The sequence below is a fragment of the Physcomitrium patens genome, chromosome 12 (genome assembly GCF_059467195.1).
Source record: "Physcomitrium patens ecotype Gransden chromosome 12, ASM5946719v1, whole genome shotgun sequence".
Taxonomy (NCBI): Eukaryota; Viridiplantae; Streptophyta; class Bryopsida; order Funariales; family Funariaceae; genus Physcomitrium; species Physcomitrium patens.
This window is the reverse complement of record NC_143421.1, coordinates 3,141,021-3,168,838: the sequence shown is the minus strand read 5'-3', so window position 1 is coordinate 3,168,838 and position 27,818 is coordinate 3,141,021. Positions and strand designations below refer to the sequence as shown.

General features: G+C 40.5%; 4 protein-coding genes across 11 annotated transcripts; 2 read left to right on the top strand and 2 right to left on the bottom strand.

Moving 5' to 3' along the window:
* Positions 1 to 265: 265 nt before the first annotated feature.
* On the top strand, positions 266 to 3,902 carry LOC141046041 (uncharacterized). 5 transcript variants are annotated; one of them, XR_016505692.1, is made up of 3 exons: positions 266 to 571; positions 911 to 1,017; positions 2,824 to 3,902. XR_016505692.1 is itself a non-coding variant. In XM_090254600.1 (2 exons), the coding sequence occupies exons 1-2, from the start codon at positions 273 to 275 to the stop codon at positions 936 to 938; spliced, it is 327 nt and encodes a 108-aa protein (XP_090110726.1). In that variant the 5' UTR covers positions 266 to 272; the 3' UTR covers positions 939 to 3,902. The 5 variants fall into 5 exon arrangements, 2 of the variants coding, with proteins under 2 accessions (XP_090110726.1, XP_073394044.1); XR_016505691.1 differs by having other exon boundaries at positions 2,052 to 3,902; XR_016505693.1 differs by lacking the exon at positions 2,824 to 3,902 and adding an exon at positions 1,232 to 1,425.
* Positions 3,903 to 4,139: 237 nt separating this feature from the next.
* Positions 4,140 to 9,281, top strand: LOC112289664 (glutamate receptor 3.1). 3 transcript variants are annotated; one of them, XM_024535070.3, is made up of 11 exons: positions 4,140 to 4,271; positions 4,820 to 5,173; positions 5,361 to 5,657; positions 5,819 to 5,858; positions 5,967 to 6,050; positions 6,275 to 6,448; positions 6,577 to 6,652; positions 6,780 to 6,830; positions 7,197 to 7,540; positions 7,662 to 7,742; positions 7,930 to 9,281. In XM_024535070.3, exons 2-11 carry the CDS (start codon positions 5,013 to 5,015, stop codon positions 8,146 to 8,148), a joined length of 1,527 nt encoding a protein of 508 aa, XP_024390838.1. In that variant the 5' UTR covers positions 4,140 to 4,271; positions 4,820 to 5,012; the 3' UTR covers positions 8,149 to 9,281. The 3 variants fall into 3 exon arrangements, with proteins under 3 accessions (XP_024390838.1, XP_090110725.1, XP_024390831.1); XM_090254599.1 differs by lacking the exon at positions 4,140 to 4,271 and adding an exon at positions 4,302 to 4,383; XM_024535063.3 differs by lacking the exon at positions 4,140 to 4,271 and having other exon boundaries at positions 4,458 to 5,173; positions 7,930 to 8,175; positions 8,438 to 9,281.
* Positions 9,282 to 11,405: 2,124 nt separating this feature from the next.
* On the bottom strand, positions 11,406 to 15,472 carry LOC112289387 (protein NRT1/ PTR FAMILY 8.2). Its single transcript, XM_024534554.2, has 5 exons — positions 15,330 to 15,472; positions 13,704 to 13,905; positions 13,252 to 13,469; positions 12,097 to 13,113; positions 11,406 to 11,975 (listed from the first exon to the last, which is right to left on the bottom strand). Exons 1-5 carry the CDS (start codon positions 15,330 to 15,332, stop codon positions 11,577 to 11,579), a joined length of 1,839 nt encoding a protein of 612 aa, XP_024390322.1. The 5' UTR covers positions 15,333 to 15,472; the 3' UTR covers positions 11,406 to 11,576.
* A 5,724-nt stretch (positions 15,473 to 21,196) lies between these two features.
* On the bottom strand, positions 21,197 to 26,015 carry LOC112289866 (sodium/proton antiporter 1). Of its 2 annotated transcripts, none has more exons than XM_090254598.1 (10): positions 25,587 to 26,015; positions 25,075 to 25,405; positions 24,813 to 24,941; positions 23,873 to 24,049; positions 23,340 to 23,446; positions 23,063 to 23,183; positions 22,640 to 22,701; positions 22,240 to 22,542; positions 21,712 to 22,006; positions 21,197 to 21,548 (listed from the first exon to the last, which is right to left on the bottom strand). In XM_090254598.1, the coding sequence occupies exons 2-10, from the start codon at positions 25,198 to 25,200 to the stop codon at positions 21,426 to 21,428; spliced, it is 1,443 nt and encodes a 480-aa protein (XP_090110724.1). In that variant the 5' UTR covers positions 25,201 to 25,405; positions 25,587 to 26,015; the 3' UTR covers positions 21,197 to 21,425. The 2 variants fall into 2 exon arrangements, with proteins under 2 accessions (XP_090110724.1, XP_024391307.1); XM_024535539.3 differs by having other exon boundaries at positions 25,075 to 25,290.
* Between the last annotated feature and the right edge of the window lie 1,803 nt (positions 26,016 to 27,818).

Genomic DNA, 27,818 nt, shown 5'->3' with positions numbered 1-27,818 from the left:
AAAGCCACTGTGCGCGTGAAAGTGAAGACAACTTACACAACTCTTGAAGCTAGAAAGGGCCTGCTTGCCTGCAGCTCTTATCTGAGCGAAGCCGACCGTGTTGCAGCAAAGTGGGGCCCAAAAGAAGCAGCAACAGCTGCAAGCCACTCACTATAGGGCTCCGGCGTAGCTACCAGTGGGACCGCGCCTCCGGGAAAAATCGACCCCATGACCGATCCTACGAGGACGAACGCAATTCCTAAGCACCCACCCATCCGGCCGCCAAACCAGCCATGTTGCCCCAATTTGACGTGGCCACGCCCTTTCCCGCGGAAACCCTCCGGGCTTTGGCGGCATTTTGTAGTGACTTACTGAAGCGACTCGCCCCCGCGCTTTTGAAGGAGTGGATGACGTGTTCTAGATATTGTGGGCCCTTGCTCCTTGACAGGTCAGCATTGGTCCTTGCACTCTTCGGTGTTGGGTGCTCTACTTTCCCACGGGCTTGGGTTCCCGCTGCTGCTTGTTTGCTGAGCTTCGCTTTGCCGTCTCTCACCTCGTCTGCGAAGTTGCTTGTTGCTGTTTCCGGGCCCAGGTAATCGTTTCAAGCTCGCGCTCTCGATCGATCTTCTCATGCTTTTAGTTTTTTGTCAGTTAGATCGGTGGACGTTTTTTTTTTTGTTTTTTTTTTAATATATATATATATACATATATATATATATATTTTTTGAGGAGGTTTGAGGATTGGTTAGTAAGGTGGAACGATTTTTGGCTCGGGTTTTGTTTGTGCTTTTGATGTTGTGGATGGAGTCGTGAGATTTTTTCAGTGTCGAGTGTAGGGATGGGGTGGGGATGCTGCTGGAGCGTTAGGGAGTGGGGAGTTAGGGAAATGGACCACACATGAGGTGGAATTTAACGTGGTGTAGTGTTTTAGGTCGGCGCGCTTTTTGGCAGAGGAGTGAGATGGCAATCGCGGTTGGAACCAGTGAGTGCGTCGAGACAACGTGCGTGCATGGTTAAGCTGTGTTTGAGCTTATCCTGGTACGTCACGAATACGTTCATACATTATCTGAACGAATTTTTGCGGCGGGTGTTGGCTGTGTAATTCTTCAGCTCGTGAATGTTCTGTGCTGTAGTCTTGAATTGTTTGGATGTGAGCTTTTGGAGTGTGATTCGAGTACAGGGTGCGTAAATCTGAATTTTAAAATTGAATGGTGAATGTATTGTGCTGTGTCGCTGTTTTACGATGATACAGAGTCTGTTCCAGCAGCAACCATACCAGAAAAGAGCCTATACACCAACTAATAGAGCAGCAATGTATTCCGTGTAGATTACCCTTTACCTTACTGTAGTTCAATCGGAGTATAATTCTTGATTGTTAATTTTAAGCGGTGATCCTCAAGCTTTGGCTTATCACATTCAATTTGGTTCTAACGAGAATTGTTGTCATTTTGATCTCGTAACTACCTCCATATTTGGGGTTTAGGTGAAATCCTGTTTCTGAATGCGCGTAGTTCGATGATCGATGAGTAAAACATGTTTTCTGAAACGTGGCTGTGTTGATTAAGTTTTGGGTCTTAGTTGGATCTTTAGATACTACTACGGTTTAACTGTAAACAGTCTCAACTGAAAGTGAAGATAGGGTTTCCACGAATGAGTAATGTGGGAGGTGGTGAATTCTCGTTCATGAATTCGATGATTCATAAATCTTCACTAATTCGATTTATGTTGTATAAATCTTCACTAATTCGATTCAGTGAAGCATTGCCTACTTTTAGAACTGTGTCTGGGTGTTTCACCATAGAATTCGCAGGTTGTTTGAATGCGACTAGCCTTTGATGTTAGGGATATATCTACAACTGGAGAAAATGGATCTTACAAAGACCCTACTCATTATGACTAAGATTTGGTAGCCATTATAGCTGGTGGTAGCGGTGTCCTGGTAGCCCGGTATGCAGCTCAATTTGGAGGTAAAGTCAGTCAATGAGATGTCATTTGCACTTCTCTCTTCAGATGAAGCTGGTGGTGTTGGGGAGCATAAGTTGTACATTGTACATCTTACCCTACTCTTGCAGGTTTTTTTAGTCAACAGATGTTTGGATTCTCTACTTCACTTCTATTCGGGTGCTCCCACAAATTCTTATCATGAAATGTACGCCGTCAACTGCCATAAGCTAGTGCAAGTTGGCTTGGTTCCGAGATCAAGTGTGAGTGGTGTTTCGGCACCATCAAAAACACCTACTTGAATCACACTCCAAAAGTGTGAGTGGTGTTTCGGCACCATCAAATACACCGACATCTGCACCAGCAACAACAACGAGGCGCTAAAACCCATGTTCTAATCGTGATCCTTAGCGTCCGAAACCCTCCAATGTTTCCACAGAGTGACAAGCCGCATCTCCAAGTTGTGGCTCTCTTTCATTAACCGTCATAAACTGTCTTGCTTCATCAGTACTCTAGAGTTGAATGTAAAAATACCAGTGCGCAGTTTCGCCGTGTCGGCATGCCAATGTGGACAATAACCCTTTTTAGAGTGAATATGAGGTGAGTTTGCTGTAGTATAACTTGTTTGTACAACGGCACTCAAATCGCAGCTCATCCTCCATGCGCACCGAGTTCTGTTGTGAAATAGGATCCAGTTTAAGGAGACCATTTCTCATGTATGCTGAGCACACAGCACTCTGATCCCCCTGTTGCTCGACCTTCACGGACTTGAAGGAAGAGATTTCTTCGAGGATGGAGATTGATTGAGTCAAGGGGAAAAGAGTGTTGTCACGGGTTGGTGACTTGAATTAATGGGCCCACAATCTGTCCTTACGAGCTCTGCTTGGAGGGGCCTTGGTGCAGAAAGCACGGATGGGGATGCTGTAAGAGGGGCGTACGATTGTGCGGGACGGTCGGCAACTGCGGTCATGGCAGGACAACACAAATGAACTCTCTTCGGCATCATGAAGAGAACAAACTTGCTTATTCTCGAAAAGGAAAATGGTGGGCAGCTTTCGAACAAGCCCTAATTAATATCCACCCTTCCCCTAATCAATGGGTTCCTCCTGCGTTACATTTCGTAACTTTCTCTTTAACAATTCAGCGCAGGATCCTTATCCGAAAATAAACTCGGTCGGAAGTAAAAAAAAAAAAAAAAAAAAAAAAGAAAGAAAAAAAAAGAGTGAAAATCTCCCCGTTCATTGATACCCATGATTCAATTATCGAGATTGTGGTAACCATAGACGAGGTGGAGCCATTTGGAAGTCATGCTGATTCGATGTATCGACTGTTGCATCGAACAAGCGGAACAAACAGTGTTTCACTTAAGTAGATTTCAATTGCTGTGTTACGAAGCACTGCAGCAGCAGTAATGGTGGCAGGGACGCGGGGACCAGCGACCAATGAGGATTTGAAACATCAATATGGGTTTAGTGCCGTGAAAGGAAGGAGGGGAGCGCCTGCACATGCACGTGAGCGTGAGTATATTCAACGTCAACTTTAATTGCCACGGTATGTTTATGGGTGGGGGAGTACATGTAAGGCCCTCCCATTAAATTACAAAATTTGAGGCCTCGTCCCAGAAGAACAAGGTGAAATTAGAATCGAATGAGATGCTGCAGCATGATGCAAACGAGTGGGACAAACGCCGCGAGATGTCGATGACGCGCGGTTGAGCTGCAGCTGGGAAAGCGGGATTCGGGCGAATGCATTTCGTAAAAACAATACTACATAGAATGCCGGCCAGACCTAGTGAATGAGTTCAGAAGTAAACGGGCATCAACTTTAGTAAATGATTGACAGAATGTTGGTGCTTTTCGGGTAGGATTAGCATTTGTTCTGTTTCTCCTTGCTCGCAGAGCCGCTCAAATTGCCAGCAAGAATAAATGCATTTTCTTGTGCCTGTCAGACTTATTAGAAAAGTTCAAATCTCTTTGGGTCTACCAGCTCTTTTATGTATTATTATTTTTTGGTAAAATCAGTCACACAACCCCCCCCCCCCCCCCATTCGCAACTTTAAACGAGTTTTAGCTCCAAACATCATGCATATTTCAGTCCTGCTTGTTCTCCACTCACTCAGTTTACTCCCCAGTTCCTCCTAAACAAGTTTGAGGTTATCTTGGTAAGTGCGTTTTTGCAACGCTTACTAAACAATGGTCGCACCCATCACATTTGTTCCCAGCTTTCTCAGCTGCATTGCATCGCAGAGTGTCCACACGTGTGATCGGAGCTGAGTAGTTGGGGCTCGCAGTGTGGTTGAAAGTAGAATGCCTCGGCACTTTTCCCAACCGATTCTCTTCCCTGATTACCTGGTACTGAATCCGTTAAATGATTCTGAACCTTATAACCTCTCCGCTGCACACCTCTGCCCGATTGTTTTGAAGGGAAACGCAGGCTTAAGCCTTTGCTGAAGTGAACAAGCTTGTGCGCATTGCCTTCAATAGTTCCTACGCCGTTTTGTTCTTTCGGAGTAGAGTTCCATGTTTACTGTGCTCTCAAGAGTGTAGTTTTCTTTTTTTTTTGTCTTACACATTTGTGGCCGAAATGTGTGCTCATCGTCCAGCTCATTATCTTCGGCATCAGTGGCGTGACTTGTGTAGTTGAATGCATTTTTAGAAATTCCTGGTTTTACGTTCTCGATTGGTTGTGATTGTGACTTCATTGTCTGTAGTTTCTGTGGCTCTCTTCTCTGAGCTTGCGTTGTTTTGGTTATATTCAGGCAGTTTTTTCTTGCTCAAGTGTTGCTTATCACTCACATTCCCTCTGCTTGAGGAACCCCCTGCAGAAACTGTTCTTAGTACCTCGAGGACTGTTCTTGCCGATGCTCTGACAGTGTTCAGCTGTTTGTTCACATTTTCAGATTCAAGAACTGAGTTGCACAGAGATGTAGACAGAAAAATATCCAAGTTAAGCAGAGAGTTCGGTTATTTCAGTTTCCTCCGCAGCGACCCTCTAAACAATATTCAATGTTAGGGCTCTCTTAATCCTCTACAAGAAAACTCAAGATTTCAAAATCGTTGTTTTCGTGGGAAGCATTCTGAAGGGTAGATGCGATGGCGAGAAATGGAAAACTTGCGGCGACTCTTCATGTAGTAGTTTTATGCATGTGCTTAAGAGGAGTAATAGCACTAGACCCTCAAAACATAACCTACAGAATAGGTTTTCTGTCGCCTTCTCCAGATTCCATCATTCCCACCAACCTGGCCATTGAATGGTGAGTTCTGCCTCTTGTGCTCAAGTCCATGAATTACAAATAGTAGCCTAAGAGATTCTTACTAATGTTTGTTTTCAGAGGTCGTTGTAGCGATGATTCTTATGGAAGGCTTTTCGACAATCCCCCACCTACACCCCTCTCATACCGTACAGTATTAAAATTTTGCTCTACTCGGCGGTCTTGACAGGAATTCAGCATTTCAAGTGGCCATGGAAGTTCTTAACGCGGAGAATAGACCTTATACAATGGTCTCGACTCTGAAAAGCTCTGAATGTGACTGGCAACTGGGTCAGCAGGCTGCCGAGTCACTTCTCCGGCCGACAACAGTTCCACCTTTGATTGGTGCAGTTGGCCCTGCTTGTACTGATGCAGCTATGTCCGCTGGTAGAGCTTTTGTGGAACACAATTATCCGCTTGTCTCATTTGCTGCCACTTCAGAAAGCCTCTCAAATCGAGATAACTTTCCAACATTTTTCCGCACCGTGTGAGATTTCCACCAAGCTTTCATTTTCCTGTGCACTGACAAGTGAACGCCGCACCTGAAGCATAACATTGTTATCACTATGGGATAAGCTTGGATCAAGCGTAATTCGGTTGATGCATTGCTTGGTGTACTGATGCGCAACTGGTTTTGTCTTGATGCAGTTTTAGTGATAGGCATCAAGCAGCAGCCATCGCAGCCAGCGTAAGTGTTTCATACCTCAAGTTTCGATGGTTTGGACTTCTCGTATGGAGAGAATTAAACTAGCCTATTATCTTATAGCATGTGATCGTAACATGAGATTGGTCTCAGGTGTCACAATTGAAAATCAAACGTCTCACGGTGTTGACAACTCAGCATTATTACAGCATGAATTTGGGTTCAGAGATCGTTGATGTAAGTACTACTCCATTTGTCATACTGTATGTGTGCATTAGTCTGTTTTACATCGCGTCCTCATGCTGGAAGCAGAAGCACCAGGAGTTAGTCATGTTCCCATTTTATCGGAGTTAAGTGCATCCGTGTTATTATCTTTGTATGCCTTCGGTCTCTGTGCTTAGTGACCATTCTGGCCCCAGGGCAGTATTAGTGTGATTCAGAATGTTGTTGACTTTGTGCAGGCGGTAGGTAACTTAGCAACCATAAATACTTTCCTTCTTCACAGAGGAGCTAATTCGACTCTTGATATTACTGAGCTTGCTGGTGTTCTTGATAAAGTTGGAAAGGACGAGTTTGTAGTCATGGCTGTGCAACCCATTCAAGCCTATGAGATTTGGAAAGCTGCGTATAAATTGGTACGGAAGAGGTCTATCATCTAATTATAGATTCGAGATTGGTTTACTACAGTGTTCATGTTGTGGAACTTATCTTTGCCTTGAGATCGATCAGAGGTATGAAAACCTGCTTTCCCCTCCTGGAACAGGATAGGATAAGATGGCCATTTTGGTACTTTGGGACAGATGGAGTTACTGCATTTGATCCACAAGACAATTCTACAGGTGTTGCTCTTTCTTCCTGAAATACTCCTGTAGTCGAAAGGCTGAATTTACCAAGCTGTAATACTCATGTGGAACTTAAAGATTCGTTTCTGGCGTTGAATTTGGAAATTTTGATTGCCTATTGCAGATCCCAACTTAGTGAGCGCTTTGCAGGGAGAAATTGGAATATCTCCTCATGGTAAGTGTCATCTAAAATTCGTCTGTCATTGAGTTCCTTTTTAACCATTTTAACCATTGACTGGTTTGAAAAAATATTTTATCGAATGCCACGACGATCATAAATCTCGGATCCATTGAATTATGGTTTCTTAACTGATCGACATTTGAAGCGATTTGTTTTCAAACAAAAGTAGCTAGTGAGGACGTTTTTTAGATGCAGTGTGTAGATCTTTTCGAATGTTGGGAGAAATTCTCTGAAAGGAGATCTCCTTTTCGAATGTGACTAAGAGTGTTACTGTTTGATGGCAAAGACGTGAAATTTTCCATTTTAGAAAACAAATTCCAATGCTCAAACGTGACTTTTTAATGTTAACTACTGTTTCAGGTGGTGACCTCAACAACCCTGCTTGTGAGAAGTTTTATTCTTACTGGAAATCCAAAAAATATCCTGGTTTTCCCTCTGAAGGAAAGAATAGAACCCGTTCTTATGTGCCTCAGTTAATTGACGCTGTGCAAACTTACTTCCACATTGTCGATAATCTCATCAAGGCAAATTTATCTGTGACTAAAGAGAACGTTTTTCAAGCGCTCAACAGTTCCGGTCTTGGCACTCTAAAGTTTGAGGGGTGCAGTGGTATAGTCTCATTTGACCCTGCCTCTGGAAGTCGGAGCGTAGTGGCACAGGTTCCTCAATATGATCTCATGTCGCTTACACCTGCGTACTGGGAGGTGGGCCTATCAAAGCCACTTACATGTTCTTGTATTTATTTAGCTCAGTGATTTGCACCCAACTCTTGAAACAGGCTGGTTGGAATGATCTCATGTAAGTAAAGTCATAAATCATGTGCAGGTTAAGGGCGAGATAATGAATGGCAGTTTGGTCGGGTTGCAACTGCTGAAACCACCTGGTAGCGAATATGGACCCAATTCGGTATGCTTCTCTTTCTATAATATCTATGTGCACTGTAACTAACTTGGTTCTGATTATCTTGTTCAAATAATGTCACGAAAGGCGATTCCATCAAGCTCTCACCAAGCTCCGTCGATAGTTCACTTGGTAGCCAATCTTATTAGTTTACCCGCTTTGTAAGCATCTTCTCATGCGAATGCTTTTGCAGACATATATGGGTCCCAACCCGAATGGCTTGTCGAGCAAAACGAAGATTTGGATCATTGCTGGCACCTTCGCTGGTGCATGTGTTCTTTCAGCCTTGGTCGGAGGCGCTGTGCACTTTCATCGACGCCAAAAGCACCCCGCTGTAAGGACCGAGTCAATGCGCAGATTTATTGACTTCGGTAGCTTCCGAGGGGGCGAGAGCTTCCGAGCCCCTTCATAGGAAAGCGCAGTTTCATGGAGGCTGAACGTACGTTTATCCAAATTCTTAGGGCCAACCTTGGATGATAACTATGAAGCTTGACTCGGAGGGCTCTACAACAGTATATTTTTCATATCAATTACTGTGCAGTGTTGGGATCCACTTAATCGTGGTTTTATTTGGACTTGAATAATCCCTTCGATGGCATCATAAGCTGCCCCTTTTAACATTGTGCACAGGGAATGACTTACTGGCTCTGCTGATTGCTCTTCAGATGAACGCTGATTTTCACTAAGTGTTCGTGCTCCAGGAGTTCTAATTACTGGGAGCTCATGTTTATACGAACGATGTTGAGAGAAATCAATAGACAAGCATTGAGGATGTCACTTCACGGTATCTCACACGGCTCAATCTAGATTCGAGCTCATGAAAATTGCTTGTCTTAGAAACGTGAATAATCACACTCTAGAGCAAAGCATGAACGGCTGCTGTTCTAGAACCGTTCTAGCGTGTCCTGTTTTGGGTAGAAGGTCTTGTCATATGGTGAGAGTTAACCTATCATGGATACGATATTTTACCGACCAGATAAAATCGTCGAAGTTTGTGTACACTCCAGAAGGCTCTCGCACCTGGAGGTGCCATTAGATGAGACACCAGGGATATGAAGGGTCCTGCAGCGTGCTCTTCAGCTGAAAATACGCCAGTAGATGTGAGTGACAGTATACCTGTGAGCTACCCAAACCTGGGAACGTCCCGTGTTAGTGCTCCTGATGTATCAACTTCCTATCTGTGCTGCTTGTAGCAATGTGAGCTTATGCCAAAAACATTCCATAGATCGGCATATCTGATGTGTCAACTAAATGAAGAGTTACTTTCGGAGGATGGACTAGTATAGAGAAATCGCAAAGGGGCGAGCAAAAGAGAAGACACATACTGCACCTGGTACTGATAACAGCTCCAAACTCAAGACGAAGCTGCAGAGAGAGGGGTAAAGGATGGTGCATTCTTAGAATCAGTTGGGGTTTCCCACGTTGGCCATGGAATGAGATGGATGCTCTCTGATAGTTGGATGCTGCGTTGTTGTGGTCCTGTGCTGCTGCTGCTGCTGCTCTTGTTGGATTGGGCTGTTGCAATAAAATCTTTCTTCCAGGCAATGGCAAGATCTTGAGGTACAACAAGGAGCTTTAATTCTCCATCACCATTACTTAGTTTGTTACTTTGCTTTGGTTGCTGCTGCTGATCTTTCTTCATTGTTGGGGTGAAATACCAGTTTGCATCGGAGGGAGTTCATATAGCTCAAGTGTGTGCGTGTGTGTTTGTGTTTCTGTGCTGGATCTAGTACATTCGATACAGTTGCATAATGCATAGAAGTTTACCTTTCCATGGGTTTCGACGAAAGCATGAGACCCAGTTAATGTGAAGAGACATACATGATTTGTAAGCATAATCCTTTGTTTAAGTTGGAGGATGTTCCAACAGGCTTATGAAGTGGTGATCAACTAAATACATCAAAGAATAATTTGAGGGTTTGATGAGGACTTTTTTGATGAGCACTTTTTTGCACAATTTTCATGTGTTTGGTTGCACGAAGATGCCCTCGATGTGCATTTAATAGAAATACGTTTATTTTTATTTATGAGAAAATTATATATATATATTATTGAGTTTACAAATTAAACTTTGAAATATTCCAAATTCTATCATTTTATTTTTAAAATATACTAAAATTAAAAAATCTTGTTTTTGATCAATTTGAATTAAGATAAAAGTGCATAGACTATATCAAATCATTTTTCAAAATGTGTTTATATTAACACAAAAATCTTTTCTATTGGATATAAAAAAAATCTCTCAAAGTAAAATAAATTACCAACCTATATATATATGAATTTATTCAACAATAAACTTACTATTTGACTTGTGTTTTTTTCTTTTGTCTTTTTTTCTTTGTTTAATAATTATATTTTTATTATAAAAATTATTATGTATTTGTAAAATAATATAATCGAGTAGAAGAGGTTCATTTTTTTACTTTAATTTTAAAAAATAAAATCCCATCAAATTTCATTAAAATAAATAAATAAATAAATAATATTTTAAATTATTTGTTTTAAGCAAAGTAAATAAAATAATTTTTTTACTAAAGTTGCAACAAAATCACTATAAAGTCACACTTAAAAGATACAACTTAGAACGCAAGATTAGATGATATACCTTTACAGTCTTTTAATTGGTTGAAATTGAGAAGCCTTGTTGATTTGGTATTATATCTAAAAAAAATTAATCCAAAAGTTGTTGGAGGAAAAAGATGAGTTGGAATTATTTTTATTTTTATTTTTATTTTATTTTCCTACATGGCATAAACAATGTTGTCCTCTAGAATTTCTATTAGATCTCTTTTAAAAAATGGATTTTTTATAAAACTTGTAAAACTATATTTTCAAAAATCTGAAAATAACATAAAACTAAGAAGTCCATTTTTTTAATGTTTTTCATGATTGCTCAAAATAAGATATTAACAATGACACTTAAACCAATGATAAAAAATAATAAATAAATAAATAAATAAAATTGGTCCATTCCAAAGCTTCCAAAAAAAAAGTTTTTCTTTACCAAATGAGAGACTTTTGTAAGATTTTTCTACCAAGGACCTTTCAAAATGAGCTTGGTATATGAATATATATATATATATATATATATATTTATATATATCCGTTTTTGAGTCAATCAAGATCACCAATCGCACACAAACACATCATCATGGTTTCACCTAATTTTCAATTCATTCATTCTCAACTCAAGCACAAAACCATCCTCACAAAACCCACCCACCACAACCAAATCACGGTCACTAGAAAAACCACATGGATACACCAAGTTTATTTGTTTTCTTTTGTAAACTAGAGATCATTAAAAAGAGATAAAAACAACAAGAAGAAGAAAATATTTAAAATAAAATAAAAAAGTAGAAAAACAAGTACAGGTTCCAAAACCAACAATTCCATCCAGGCAGGTGGGAAGCAGGAATGAGAGTCTCACATGAAACATCCTCCTCCACACACACTTCCTTTCCTTTCCTCTTGTGTTTTTTTCCTGTTTTTTTCTTTCTTTCTCATGCTTTTATGCTTCACAAAACCTACAAAACTCCTCACACAAACTAGATGAATCGACTTATTCACACCTCTCGTATTAATATACCCTGTCACCCCGCAAATATCTACAGCAAAAAGAAAAAGAAAAACAAAACAAAACAAAACAAAAAAACAAAGAAGAAAAGATAAGAGTAAACAGTGTGGGTTGTATAGGTTTTTGATCTCCGGGGAGTGCACAAACAGAAACATTGACTGACACAAAAGTGTGAGAAGATCGGCACATCTGCACATCGAAGTGAATGAGAGAGAGAGTGTAGTGTAGTGTAGTGTAGTGTGTCCATGGAAGTTTGCGTTGGATTATAAGCTTGTGACTTGTTTGTACTGGTACCATCTAGCTAAGGCGAAGAAGAAGCAGAGATTGGCAGCCATGAGGCCTGCGAGAAGCCAGTAGAAGTAGTCCAGGCGGCAGCGGTTCAGGTTATCGACGATCCAGCTCTGCCCGCACAAGCTCGTGACCTTGACAACGCTGGAGAGGAGCATGCTCGAGAGGAAGTTACCGATGCCGATGGTGCTCAGGAATATGGCGGTGCCGAGGCTGCGCATGGAGTCCGGCGCTTGGTCGTAGAAGAACTCCAGCGCGCCGATGGAGGTGAACACCTCCGCGGCGCCCAGCAGAATGTATTGCGGCAGCAAGATGAAGACGGTCAGTGGGAGGGTCTGGAAGGGTTCGTCCAGCAGGCCGTTCTCCCTCGCTACCTGCACCACCAGGTGCAACCGGGTTTGTCACGTTACCTAGCACACCTTGGAAAACTGTGACAAGAGTCAGATGAAAGAGTGAATGGTTACGACTGGGCGTGGTGGTGGTGGTTTTGTTTACCTTGACTCGGTAGATCTCGGTGGTGGCCGCGCACACCATGGACAGAAGCGAGATGATGATACCGATGCCGATTCGTTGGAGCATAGAAATCCCTCTCACGTTGCCCGTGAAGTGCCGTGCAATGGGGACGAAAATGCGGTCGTAAATGGGGATGAGACACACGATTGTGAGAGGAATGATGCTCTGGAGCGACGCAGCTGGGATTTTGAAATTCGACCCCAGGTCGACGTTCAGGGTGTTCCCTTGCCGAGTGTAGAAAGTGGAGATTTGGGCAGAGGGTGTCTGAAAGATTAGTGCCGCGACCCAGATCGGGAGTAGACGGAGCACGAGTTTCACCTCCTCTACCTCCGTCACGGTTGCGAGCTTCCATGGACTGTGATCGTCGATGCCGATTGTTGACCCCTCGGATATGTTCGGAAGCACCGCTGCTTTGTCGAGGAACCTCATGGTGTTGGAATGTGGGATGAGCCGCGTTCCAGCCTGAAGCCTCTCCTTGTCGACGACTTCATTTAACAAAGCCGGATCTGCAGGAACTCGGAGGCGGAAGTTCCTGACTGCTGCCACGATCACTTGACCAATTTGTGTGAAGGGACTTCCTGTGGGCCTGTTATGGCGGTAGAATTTCAAACCGACGATGTAAAGCACGAGGTAAATCCCCATGAGCACGGTGGGAGTGCCGAACCCCCACCCCCAACTAATGTAAGATTGCACGTAGACTAGTACCGTCGCCGAGACAAGCGCGCCAAGGCTTATGCCAAAAACCCACCAGTTAAAAAACGATTTCTTCATCTCGTTCTCACGAATATCCTCCTCATCGAATTGATCCGCGCCGAACGCGGCAATGCAGGGCTTCATACAGCCTCCGCCGAGGGACATGAGGTACAGAGCGAAGTAGAAGAATCCTACTTGGCCCGCAGTTGCAGGAGGGCATTGTTGAATCCCAGCAAAACTTGTGTGGGTGCAACTTGGAGGCTTAAACGTGTCTACTGTCACCGAAAGCGTCAACGTCACCAGCCCCTGGACACAAACATAACGAAATAAACAAATAAATACTGGAGATCACAACACAGTTTTCGGCCACTTAACTACCCATCAATATTGATATTTGGTAGTAGTATACAAGCTGGCGAGCTTTCCTTCGACGTTTACACTTACCACGAAGTAGACAACACCAAAAATGAGGATGGTCCAAAACCTTCCCCAGAATGCATCAGCGAGGAACGCCCCCAGAAGAGGCGCAAGGAATGTCGTCCCCATCCAGTTATTCACATTTGTAGCCGACTTCTCTGTCCCCTCGTGTAATACGTGAGTTAGGTATGTCACCAGATTGGCAGAAATCCCATAAAATGCCAGCCTCTCCCCAATTTCGATTCCTGGCATCCATTTACCCCACACCAAGTCAGTTCCAACTCATGCTACGGGCTCGGTGTTTAAGAAGCACCAAGGTATTCATGTGAGCCTTTCTGGAACCAGTCATGTCCGATTTCTGCAGTCATTACTTCTGCAGAGTTCACGAAGCAATCATAAACAAAGTTTGTGCAGTTGAATCTCATCATTCTTGTGCACAGAAATTTGCCGAATTGGTGTGTTTTCAGGGATTCAAATACCAATTATGAAGGCATTAGCCTTAAAGCGTCCGGTGGTCCTCTTGTCAGCCGGCGTCCCCCGATAGTCCATCGAGCCGTCTCTGGTGATGCTCATCGTCCGCTCCAGAGGGGGATGTCTCTTGCTGGTAGTTCGGTAATTTGTGCTACATATTGGGACCACCTTGTTGCTCTCGGATTCCATTTTTCGCGCATCTCGTGGAGTCTTCAACAACCAAAACATTCCAACCTATCATTAATCCATGTGCTGGCATTTCTATCATTTATTCACGGAGAGATATCACTGAGATTGATCACAGCTTTTGTCAAATCTCAGATTAGATGGGAGAGCAGAAGCAGTACTCATTTACACTGACGTAACAATAACCATACTTACAGCTAACTTCAGAATTGATCGCATCTTATTCCACCTAATTCCATTCCTAATCTCAACTGTTGCTCATCACCAAACGGGTTGACAGTTGACACCTCAGAGGTAGACGACACACGTGAATTTTACTGTTCAGGACGAGCAAGGCCACCGCTCCAACTTGGCACTCATGGAGTCATCATTGTCTTTACGTGATGAATCATCCCTAGCTTTTAAACAAATTCTAGAATCGACATGTTATTTAATTCCTTTCGGCTAATTCTTCGTTCTTTTTCCAGGCGAGTCCTAAGCATGTCAATGTCCATGCTACAGTATACTACCGTCACTGGCAGGGTGGATCAGTTCATCACAATGAACAATCAGCTTGGCCCCACGGTACACTCTGTTGTCCACAGCCAAGGTCATGCACGTCCATTGCTAGTTTAATTGGTGCATTGGAGGTGTTTGCTTCACGAACGCTTTAAACTCGACAGATTTAACATGTAATGACAGATTTAACATGTAATGATAAACAATCCGGCGTCAATCACAGACTCAAAACCCAACCGACTTCTGTCGCCAGTGACTTGCGACCGCCCAACAAACGTAGAAGTTTGTGTTGGACTCGTAGATGAATTCCACATTCCACTTTCACAACTGATTCATTCAAATCAATGTCAATTAACGAATACATAAGAACAACAGAATGCAAGGAGACGATGAAGACACACAACGCACAGTGAGCCTTCCTGCAGAGCTATCATGTGGCACGAGTTCGAGAGAAGAAGCTTAAGTGCAGGAACCCGAAGTTGTTCATTTCGACGATGTTCACATTCTTTGGAGTGTTTTCCTCCAAGCCGTTTCGATGTAAGATTTCCACGAAACGATTGAAACTCCAGACATAACCATGGAGAACACTTCAGATACTCCATGGGAAAATGCTGGTACACGTTAACCACCACAGAGACATGGCGAGTCTCAACAGCATTTCAGGAACTCGACCATTCAACACATTCTGTATACTTGATCGTTTCAACATGTTTGTGAAACACTTAGCTACAGAAAAATAAATCCCCTTCAGATCTACAAGCGCAGCACTGAGCCCTCAAAGACTTCAACATCAAAACATACAGTACGCAAACAAAGATCTCAGAACGTGGCTTCCATCCACAGAGCTCTGCATGCGAGGACGAGACCCTTGGAACGAAGAGCAGGGACTGATCATGGAAAGCCACAGGCAGACAGAGACATATACACAAATGCACACCCACCCCACTCACCATTGAGCACCAGTGCGGCGGATTCACGAGAACAGTGAACTAGGCCCCTGACGACGGTTTCGGTGTGGCTATCTCGGAGCGGAGCGGAAGCAAGAGCGAGAGAGATGACTGTGCCTGCGCTAAGCGCTTTATATACCCAAAACCACATGCTTCACGAAACAGCCCACGAACATATCTGGCGAGACGATTACCAGATCTATTGCTCTTCCAAACTCCAGCGCTCAATCGGCGTCGCCATCGGGTAAACCTGTGACGGTACACGGTGATTCGTGAGAGACAAAATTAGATATTTGGTGAAGCTACGGATGTATTAGTGGGGATGGGTCCTTGTCGAATGATTCGGAAATGTGATTCAGAGTCGCGAATTACTTCCCCCTCCCCGCAGGACGAGTCGCCCTGGCAGCATGCAGGCTACTCAGCCCAGCCGGGTGGTGGTGGTGCTGCTGCTGCTGCTATAGGAGGGGAATGGGGGAGGCAAAAAATTTTAACTTTAATTTTAATTTTTTTTAAAAAAGGAAACACCCTTTGGCTCCGCGGGGGTATTATCGGATTCCGTAACCTATACTACGGATGAGGCGGACATGAAAGTGCAGGAAGTGTGCGTTGCTCTCTGTACCCCCCCCCCCCTCGTTTTTAATTGCACCGCTGCGGTACTGTTTTTCCATGGGTTTTTATCATCCGAAACCTCCCTCCACCCCGCTTTGGTACTTTTCTCCCCCCCTCCATCGATGATGTGGGCATGTTCGGGGCCTGTATGCTCCTGAAGTAGAAAGCCATTAGCTTTCCTATGATGGACTACAACCGACGAGAAGCCCTTGTCAGTCAGTCAGTCCCCTCTCCTCCCCTCCCTCACTCACTCAATCACTTCACAGTCTGTCTGAACGAGTCTGTGTGTATGTGTGTGTGTATATATGAGAGCATCACCTTGTGCTTCATGTCATAACCATTACTACTACTACTACGACGACGACTATCCCTGCAACAATTGTTATAACTTCCCCCTCCGCCGCGGGTCATCTACGGGGCCGTCGCTACTAGCTTCTAGCGTTGCGATGTGATCGCGATCTCGCCGCCGACGCCGAATCCATTGCATATGGGCCAGGGCTCATATGTAATCTGGGATGATCAGTCTTAAACTCTGTGATTTCTAGTGTTGTTTATTCTTTTGGCAATATGTTGTTTAGTGAGGTGTTTTTTTCTTCAAAGTTAGCTCAAAGTATTCTGTAATGCCGTTTTGGTATTATATGGGCTGTTTTAGCTTCAGTGGTGTGTATGTGTTTTGGTTATTTTGAAGTGTTTTGTTTTGAACTTGTTGGTGTTCACCCTTTGAGTGTTAAAAATAGTTGGAACTCTTACAGGTTCTGAGTTTTATTTTATTTTTTGGAAAATATAAATTAAATTAAATTAAACAACAACAACATTTTTTTGGTTATCAGAAGAAATCTAAAAGCATGTCAACACTATTTGTATAATCTTTAATAAAAACATAAACAATGGAACAGTTAGATGAACACCTCTCTTTAATAGTGTGCCACATATACTAATTAATTTCATTATTACATCATTATTTGGTTTTACATAAATTTATATACAATAATAATAATAATAATAATAATAATAATGAATATTTTCAAATAAAAAGATATGTTAAAAACTAAAAATAAAAAATTCAAAGATGAATTTTTAAAACCCCAATGTTTATTTTCTTAGAAAATAATGTTATGACAATACTATTATTATATATATCTGGTGATGCATGGCATGGGGGGTGTCCACTAAGTTGTTTCCATAAATAAATACACATAGATTTGTAAACAAAACATGCTACAAGAGATCAATTCATATTTGTAGATAAAATATGATGAAAGTTTTTTAACTTCAAATATGCTTCAACTATTCTGACCATAAAAATGTTTTGTATTTTAATAGTATTTATAGTACTAAAAGTAATGGTAGTTTTTTAAAATAATCTCTCTCTTTCTATATATATATATATATATATAAATTGAAAAGGGAGAAATAAAGAAATATGTGTATGCTTTGATATATAATGTCAACTTTAGATAATAACTAAAACAATATATTTCTTTAATATAATTTTAAAAAACTAAAGCTTAGATATTCACAAGACCAATTGGTTTTTATGTTGTATTATATAAATCACATTCTTATAACTATGTGTAGTTATTTATTAATTATTCAACACAAATAAACTTGATAGTATGTATTTTATCTTTATCTTAAAAGATTTCTAAACTTGATCAAACCCTCAAAAAATATAACAAAGCTCTTTAATATCAAGTTTTTAAATTTTAGAATATAAAACTATCAAAAATTATGATTACAACCAAAAATAAATTTTAAAATTGAATATAAAATATTTTATTATGTAATATAACGTAAATTAATGAAAAACAATTGGGATGTCTATTTGTGTCATTGTTTAACATGTACTACTTTCTAAACATTGTACAAACATCACACACAAGTTTATTGTCAAATTTTGTCTTGGATAGAGCACTACATGTATTTTTTCTTTTTTCTTATAAAAAATAGATTAAAATATTGAATGAATTTATAATATCAAAATAACTACTATCAACAGTAATTAAAAGAAATTCTTAAGCTAATTTTGAAAAAACATTATCACTAAAATTCAAATACCATTGCATATAGAATGTTGAAACAACTCAATGGTAGAAGTTTTACGATAAAGTCTTATAAGAAAAATGTTTCTCTTGAAAGATATGGTGGTTGCATAAGTGCATAAAGACAATGCCAATCATTTTATTGACTTGTCACATATGACATACAATATTACAATTATAATATCGTCTTCTAAATGTGAATGCAGCAAATAAATAAATAGATAAAACACTAGAAAATAAATTCTATGTCTTATTTAGTCCAAAAGTTAAAGAGTGAGAAAATCATGACATGCTAAAAACATACAAAAAGGCAGATTTGTCCTTAACAAGTACACAGGCTTTCTTCAATAGTAAAGACATCATTTTCAAATTTTTATTTAGTACAAGTTTTTATTTAAATATATGTGTGTGTGTATATGGATGTATGTATGTATGTGAGAGAGAGAGTAAGGAAAATAAATATATATATATATATATATATATATAATTGCTTTCATGAGTTGCAAGAAAAAGTAATTAAACAATTCTAGAAAACATTATTTAATTGTTGTAGAAACACATAATGTATTTCAAACTAAAGTTTTTAATAATTACTCTGAACTTACACTCTATTGAATAGTTTCCAAGAAATTATTAACAAAAATTTCTGTATCTAAGATTTTATGCTACATGCATGTGATTTTGATTCTAAATTTTTGTATTTTTTACTTCTTCAACTATATATGTTATTAAATGAAATATAATATTTAATTATTTATTTATTTATACATGGACCATTATTCTAAGAGAAACTTGACTTTGATCATTTTTGGCACTATTTATTATGTTATTATTTCATTTATGTTCTGATCTTTTTTTTAACAAAATTTTAAGATTCACTGTATACATTTGTGGATTTTAATGATCTAAAAATTACCAACAAATTCTGTGATAACCAAGTGCCAATTAACATGAAGACTATATAAGAGAGTTGTATTACTCAATCACAATAGATTTAAAGTTTATTCTTGTACTTTGTAATATGTTTTTACAACTAAATATACACACATATGTAATAAAAAAACCAATTTTAGAATACTAAATGAATATATTTTCACTGACGAGTTATTTTTAAAAGAAATTTAATGTTTTCTTCATTTGCATGTTTGTATGTATGTATGTACACCCTTTCATTAATACTAACAAGTTTAAAAATTCATCCACATCTTTGAAAGAGAATGCCCATGACATGCCTCTTAAAATATTATGTTTATGAAGACAATGAGTTAAATATAGATATTAAAAAAAATATAGAATTGAGTAATTGAACTTCAATTTGCATTCTAGGAACAAATTTTGTGACCCAAATCAAAGAAAGAGAGATATTTACTTTCCAGTGAATGGGACAAAGGTACTACTACACATTTGAGCTTATTGTCAATGGAAGGAGAAAGGTAGCAACGTAAGACAAAATTCTAATAAATAAAATCTACTTTAAAGAGAAGATTAAACCCTATTGAGCAAGAATAAAATCATGTTTGGAATTAATATATATATATATATATATATTGGAGGGACTAAGATTAGGTCACACATTAAGGGGGGTACTTGGCACAAGCTCACAATACAATACACTATGATAGGGGATGCAAGTGCAACAAATGATGAGAATGAAAGTATGTGCGTTGATTTGGAGATGATTGAAAACAATGGAGGTAGTACTAAGAAAGAATATCAGATGATATCTTTGTCTTTCGTAACTTTCAACCTTACATATTAATCAATTGGGTTTAGGGTTAGGTTTTCCCATCCTCAAAACATCATTACTATACTTCAATTAATTAATTAATTTTTAAAATAATAATAACAACAACCACAACAACAACGAAAGAAAGAAAGAAAACAAGGTCGCTAGCAGTAAAATCTGAAGTCATATCAAGCCAGACGAAAAATAAACCGCACTAATTAATATGGTACGACGGCCTTTCGGGACGATGAATAACATTCATCCACAGAAGATTATGAATGAATTCTTCTATTCGTTCGTTTGTTCGTTCGTTCGTGGTTCATCTATCCAGAGACTGTGTGTTGCGGTGGACAATGGGGCCTGATTTGTCAGTTTCTGCTTCACCGAATCGTGTTGGTTGTTGCGGAATTTTGCCGGTGCGGTGCTTGAATGCACGGAGGAGCTCGAATCAGAAGCAGTAGAAGCAACACCAACACCTCTGCAATCTGCGTCCACGATTTCGCAACTTTCTGAGGCCTGTTGTTTTTTAATCTTTATCGACGCAGTCTGCGTCGATATTAAGGAATTTCGCCCAGTTTTGTTTTCTTCTTCGGCGTCGTGTGTTGGGACAAGGTGGGAAATGGCCGTTGTGGCGATACCCAGCAGCGTGCATTCCATACTGCGAGGCGACATGTCTTGGTGATGTTTTTAGAAGATCGTAAAAACAAGTTTTGTGCTTTTACTCTCTCGCTCGCGTTCTCTTTCTTCTCGCCACTGTAATGTGGTGTTTGTTTTGTATTTTCGGTAATTGTTTGGAGGGGGATTGAATTCATCTATGGCGCAACGAGTGGAGCAGTTGCAGCCTGTAGGGTACTCCACCCATCTGTTGAGAAGAAGCGGGCGGTGGAAGGAAGGGAGGGCGGGCTGCAGTCGTACCGTGGTGTCTTCCGTAGTCGCCACGTCTATGTGACTTTTGCCAAAAAGCATTTGACGCTTTCCTCACCTTTCTCTCGATTTCGTGATCAGGGTCGTGCGCTCCTCCTGCCAATTTCTTGTTTTCCAGCATTTGGCCTCCATGCTGGAGTTGTACTTCCAGATAGCGATGCTCTGTTTCTTGCAGTTAGAGATTTCATGGCGACTACGGAAAGCCTTCTCATCCTCTCACAAGTTTTCTTTCGTGTGATGAGCCACCAGACGAGAAGATTGAGGATGGATTGTAGACGGGCCCTGTTCGTTCCAACCACCTAGTTGGAGTATCCTGCTGTCAGATGAGCGACATATTACAACCAATACAGATTCCCAGTAATAGCTAGAAGAAACGGGAAACTAAGAGGTACTTAGGACAAGGAGAGATGGTGGATGTTGAGCATGGTTTGGTACGATGATTTTCCCACTTTCGTAATCAAGGAACAGTTAAAAAGTCATGAATAAGAAGTGTAACTTCGCTTAGGGGAGTTGACAATTCTCTAAACAATCCACACACGGGACTGATGAAATAGTGACCACTGCGTGAGTAGGAGGAATTCTCTACAGAGCCTTACATAGACAATGGTCATATGGACATACACAATGAATACACAGAAACAAAAGTCGTTCTCTAAGCTTGGCATAATTTGTCTCCAGGGCATGCGTTGTGCATTGTCCTTAACTTAGCTATAAGTGCATGGACTGGCTAATCTCACTCAAGTAGTAACCTAATCCAAACAAAGCTTGCAAATCAAAACTGCAAGTGGATGCTACAAATTAAAGCCCTGGAAGAGCCGGTAGGCTAGCTGGAAGGTTGGCCAAGATTGGTCCATGAAATTGTAATGCTGCGATGTAGTAAGCGATGCCTGCAACATATCCAGCCAATGCATAGCCACTCACCTGCCAAAAAAAACAATTCTCGTTTAACACCAACTGCAAGAGAACACAAGTATTCGGAATAAAGCGCCTCCATTATCAAAACCTGTTATTCAAGTTAACAAGCGAGAACATAAACTTTTATCTACAACACAGAAAAACGAAAAAGGCAAATGCTGGTTCTTACCTTTTTCAGGTACCATAGGAAGTCGGCTTTTTCCATGCCCATGTAGGCGACACCTGCAGCAGAGCCAATGATAAGGATAGAACCACCTGTTCCAGCACAGTACGCTATAAGTTGCCACAGCTCTGAATCCACGGGAAACTGTTCGGTGGTGTACATGCCCATCGTCGCAGCCACTAAAGGTACGTTATCAATAAGAGCTGATGCCAGCCCAATTGTACCCGCTATCAGCTCGACATTTGGAATATGATCGTTCAGATACTGGGCAAGATCCTGCAATATTCCCGCTGATTGCAAGCTGCTCCACATCATATCAAAACCCGTCAGAGCGATATTCTTTCTTTTTCACTTCTCACTTATCCCACTTGTCCTTTTCAAAGGGGCAAGCACTTCACAAAGCCAATATCACCAATGTTCCAAGGCATTAAGATTAACGAAAATCATAAGCCATAGATTTTAATTCTCAAACTTCCAAACTGCAATATCAAAAAGATGAGGGGTTACAAGTTTTGTGATTCATGCTTTGCATACCTTCCGACAGAGAGAAGGATGCCGAGGAAGAAGAGGATGCCCTGAGTGTCAATCCGTGAAAGAGCCTGTGGCACTTTCAGTTGCTGTCGACCACTTTCACCATAATGTATGGCGTCAGTTAGAAGCCACAATGATCCTAACCCTAGCAGCATCCCGAGGAAGGGAGGTAGGCCAGTCAAAGACTTAAAGATTGGCACAAACAAGAGAGCCCCAATTCCTGCACCAAACACAAGTTGCCCTCTTGGAGCCATCTGTTCTGATGTCAATGCTGGGGTAGGGTCTTGTGCTTTACCCTCTGTATCACTGCAATAAAGTTAAACTGCGTTGAGTTTCATCTTCCACCTTCATGATGAAATTTCCAAGTCCAGCATCATATGAGAGGGACAGTGAAGGAACCCACCTATTCAGAGACATCAGGGCAAGTGGAACAGCAAGCGAGATTGCTGAGGGGATAAAGAGGTCCTGCAACCCACGTAAAGCTTCTTTTAAGTCTTCTAGAAAGCTCCATCAAGCCATAACAAACGAACTAGTCAACTCCAAATGCCATGCGAAAGTCCACCAAATGTCTAACTTTTACATGGAAAATGGCAGATGTTCTACAGCCTATCCACATTCTATCGCTTATTGGAGAAGAATTCAAACCACATTTTCAGATGTTTATCCCCAAGTCTTGATATAAATTTTAAAAAGGAAAAAAAAAAAAAAAAACCGCCACCACCTACTCAAGTGCACAAAATGAGACCAAATGTTCGCAGCAGAATCTAATATAACACGTGCAATAAATACCTGGAAAATCAGTAAAACATCAAACGCAACACTTTACCTGAAGTGTCCGTACTGAAGAAATATGCCCATGAATCCAAAGCATGGTGGTCGTAACATCCCCAATAGGTGTCCAAGCACCACCTGCATTGGCTGCGATCACAACAACTGCTCCTAGAAATCTAATGAGCCCCACCCCCATCCATAAATTATAAATCACTCAAACACAAGGCAACTTTCCTGATGAGCGCATGTCAATTGCCAAACCAAGATATTCAACAAAGGCGCCAACAGAGAATACCATGAAGTGCCTAAAGGCGATCCGACATAATGTATACCTGCGTTGTTCGGGATCTTTGACCAACTTGCGCAGGAGTGATACCATCACAATGGTGGAAGTCAGATTGTCCAACACCGAACTAAGGAAGAAGGTAAACCAACCAACCTGTTCATAGCCAAGCTCTTTTCATAAATCCGACATTTTCGAGTAAGGACACGACAATATCACTTACAATTTGGTGTAAAAAAGGACCATTAATTCAACTCAAATTCACATATCCTGAGGCATCTGAAAGAGACCAATCGTTATCTGGGTTCTTAATACATTTGAAACTTCCGAATATCATCTACACCAAATTTAGTGTACTGCTGCAGTTTTCAATAACTCAGAAGCTCCCACTTATGAACTGCTACAGCAATACAATATTCAACTTCCACAGGAATATTCACTCACCAAAAAAGTTACCACATGCAACCAGATTTCTCAACCAAGCAGTTACAAGAGCTTGACTTCTTTCTGCAAACGGATCCACTTGTATGTTCGTAACAAATGATTAAAAGTCGGAAAGAAGAGAGGAGCAGCCAGCCCTACCACCCACAGAAGAAGTCGTGGCTTTCGTGTTGTGATGGAATCAGTAACAATCTTGAACCCTTGATGTGCGTCAATGATCTCCACAATTGTCATGGCACCCAATAAGAAGAATACTATTTCGCTCACTTCAGTACACGACTCTGTCAACTGTGCAGACGCCACTTCCACGCTAGGGGCCTGTAAATGCAACCACATATCTTTAGGTTCGAGACCTATAAAAAAACTGTGCAGGACTTCAACAAGACTGTACCAGCTTCACAAGAAAAATATTTTGGGTTAGCAAATCCCTCCGAGAGCCTAACAGGCTTGGTATTATCCCCCGTTAAAATATCTGTGACCTCCAAATGCTCCAGGAGCTCGATCTTGGTAAATTTTCTTTCATTTTATTTGTTCGTTTCTTACAATGACTAAGCAACCGATACATACCCATGAAGCCTTCACCTACTATAAAATATATCAAGAGTCCTGCTTCACCATTCCTGTATCAACAATTCTTGAATCATATAAAAGCTTGGGAAGGAAATTATCTGGCTCATATTTCCCATCAACATATCAAGTTATGTTGCCTGTTCAAATATCAGAATGTCCGACTGATAAAGTTACAAGAGTGACTAAAAAATGACATTGTAATAATTTGCTGAAGGTTGGTGCATCATGATCCTCCATAATAATCGAGATGGACAGAAGGTCAGTACGTTTCACCAGTAAGGGGTCCTAACTTCAGTACGAACATGGCCAAACGAAAACGGCTGATTGAGGGTTTAGGGTTTGGACATAAAATTTTCCACGTACAAACAGCAGGATAGCACTACAGACGTGCACTTCAGACAACATCACTTTGTGGTATTGGAGATCCCTTCTCATTCTGATTCCTAAATTCCACAAACGTACACTACCTATGTATCGTAAAAGACATTAACTGCAGAGGTTGAGAAGGTACCCCAATGCTCCGAATCGTCCACAAAGTCACTGCCATCAAAAGCCCTACTCCACTCTTGTTGAAAGCCAGAAACTCTTCAAATATAATTCCCATATATCCAAGTCCGAACACCACTGACATAGCAAGGTTCTGGACATCCATATACTACAGGATCAGGTACATTCATCAAAGGAATTTGGAACAAACAATTCAAATTTTCGATCATTACGTCCTCTAAAAGCAAAACTCAAAACCGTGTCCACGAGAGAACTCGAACACTTGCCTGGTTTTCAGCCACCCAGGAATGATTGACGACTCCAGCTACAGCAAGCACGGTTGCACCGACTACGACCGCCTTGATAATATCTGAATTGGGTTTGTAGCTTTCTTCAAAATCCTCAGAGCTCATCTCATCGACTGAACACAACGGGTCGCATGTTCCAGCAGGTGTATCGCCCGGTTCGTCAAGCCTATACGCTTCTTCTACAATCGAGTAACTCTGCCCTCACAATCCATCCCGAAAGATAAGCTTCTTGCACATGCACTACCCTTCACAATTCCTACTCAAATTCCCCACCTCACACAACCGCATGCGTTATCATCTTGCATTCGCACTGCCAAAATTAACCAGCCCATCATCAATACAATCCACATTGGTCCGCCACGCGAAAAATCGACCAAAAGAAAAAGTGCACTACCCCTTGCTCGCTCTTCAACCACACCACAATCGAACCTGCCTTAACCACGAACCCCCAGCTACCTCCCCCACATGCAGATGATGGAAACGAGAAGCACCTTGGGATTCGACTCAGCTCCATCGTCAGAAGCCGAAGCTCGGATAGTACCGCCGAGACGGCGTTTCGGCGCCAGAGCTGACAACCGAGGGAGGCGACACCGCAGGCCGGGCAGTGACAGCATGGGGAACTGAGCGCGACCCAGAGGATCGACTCCTCTGCACTGCGCGCGGAGCAACGACGGCGGAGCTGCCATGGCAGCCATCGTTGCCGCCATGGCAAGAGTCAAGCAATGAAGATATGGGTAGTTTCACAAGAGACCGCGCACGAGAGAGAGCGAGGTCTTCCGCGCGCGCACGCTAGAGATGTTCCGCAACGGAGAAGAGGAAGCTTGCGTTCGGAAGTGTGTCAACATGTGAAGCGACGCCGCCACGGAGACCACAACAACCCAGTCAGCGAGCGAGCAAGCGAAGCGAAGCAAACAAGCAAAGTGAAGCAAATCAGGCCATCCGCGGAGCATGGGACCTGATCGGCTCGTCGCGTCGCCACCAGCGCGGATGACGCCACGCTCCTCCGCAGCCTCTCAACGCTCGCTCGCTCGCACTCGCGTCTTCGTAAATGTGAACAAAATAAAGCTAAAAAATAAGTTTTTCTTCCTTGTGCTTGGTTTGGTTGAAGTTGTGGGCAGGAAGGTGATGTGAGAACGTTAAAGAGTTCTTTGGGGGGATTGAAGGAAGAGATTAGTTTGAATGGGAGGATGTAGATGTGTTGTGGTTTTAAGCTTCGGATTCTCTTTTGGAATGTTGGAAGGTTTGTTTTGGTAGGATTTTGAGATGAGTTTTTAATATTACATTGTTTTTTTTTAATAAGAAAATGTTTGTGTTTGTAAGTGTGGTAAAGTGAGAATTTTGAGAAATAAGTGAAATAATCAATTTAGTGTGAAGTTATTGATTGTATAGTTTAAAGAGATTGGCTATATTTTCTTCTTATAAAATAAATAATTTTAGCTAAAATGAAAATGCCAAAGACATATGGATCTTAGAAAGGTTTTAGAAAATCTAATTAGGAGAGACATTTTTATTTTATTTTTATTGTTTTAAAACCAAAAAGTATGTAAGATTTGAATTATAATTATTTGATTTTTTAACAAATTGTGTTCTTTAATAGTAAACCAACAAAAATAGAAGATAAAAATAGTGGACAATTTGACATAGATCTATTTTAAATAGCTCTAATATAAAAAATACATATTTATATATTATGAAAGTAGGAATAAAAATGAAATTTCTAAATTAATGTCATGTAATATCTTTTAGGACATAGTTTAGAACTTCTATGTCTATATGAATATTACCTTAAAGATGTATCAACAAACTAATATGTTCATCTTTTTAGTAAAATTAAAAAATTTGACTTTTAGAAGTTCATTTGGAATTTAAGTAAATTTTTAAATGAAAGAATACCTAAACCTTAAAATTAGGAAAATGATAAAGCAACCAAAATTTTTATTAAAGAAACCCACATGTTTAAACCATCATTGTACCCTTTTAACTTCATCTTTGTTTATAGCTATTCTCTTATTCTCAACAGTTGAAAACATGGAACAACTAGAAATAGGAATGGGCTTGCAAGGGTGCAATCATGGTTAAGATAGAATGGATATCTTTAATAAAAATTTGGGTCCCTTTATCATTCCCCTAAAATTGTAGAAGATTTCAAAGAAAAAAGAATTTTAATAAAATAAATTAAAAACAAAATATAACTTCTAAATTTGGATTTAATGCTTGACACTAAGAATTTAAATTAGAAAGAAAGAATGTAACACATTTAAAAAAGAACATCTCAAACTATGATCCAATAATTCATAAAGTAAAAGAAACTTAATAACAATGTCTAGTAATACAATATATATATATATATATATATATATATTAAGCAATAAAAATAATGCAAAGGGTGAATATTTTGGATTTGTTTTTTCTAATATACAAGAATTAAAAAATATATTATAAATAAGACATAGAAGGTCAAACATGCTAATATATATTATGAGAATGTTAAATAGACCTAAGCTTTTACTAAATTGACTCATCCATTCTAACCATCATGAAAAAAAAATAATGATTTCTAGATTCATTTCTCTATTATTAGATGTGCAATCAATAAAAATCAACCACATTCATCACAACTACCATATTCTTCATTAAAGGTGGGACTATTTTGTAAAATCATAGGTCTATTTAATATTCCCTCATATATATATGCTAAATATTTAAAATCAAAATATTGGTTG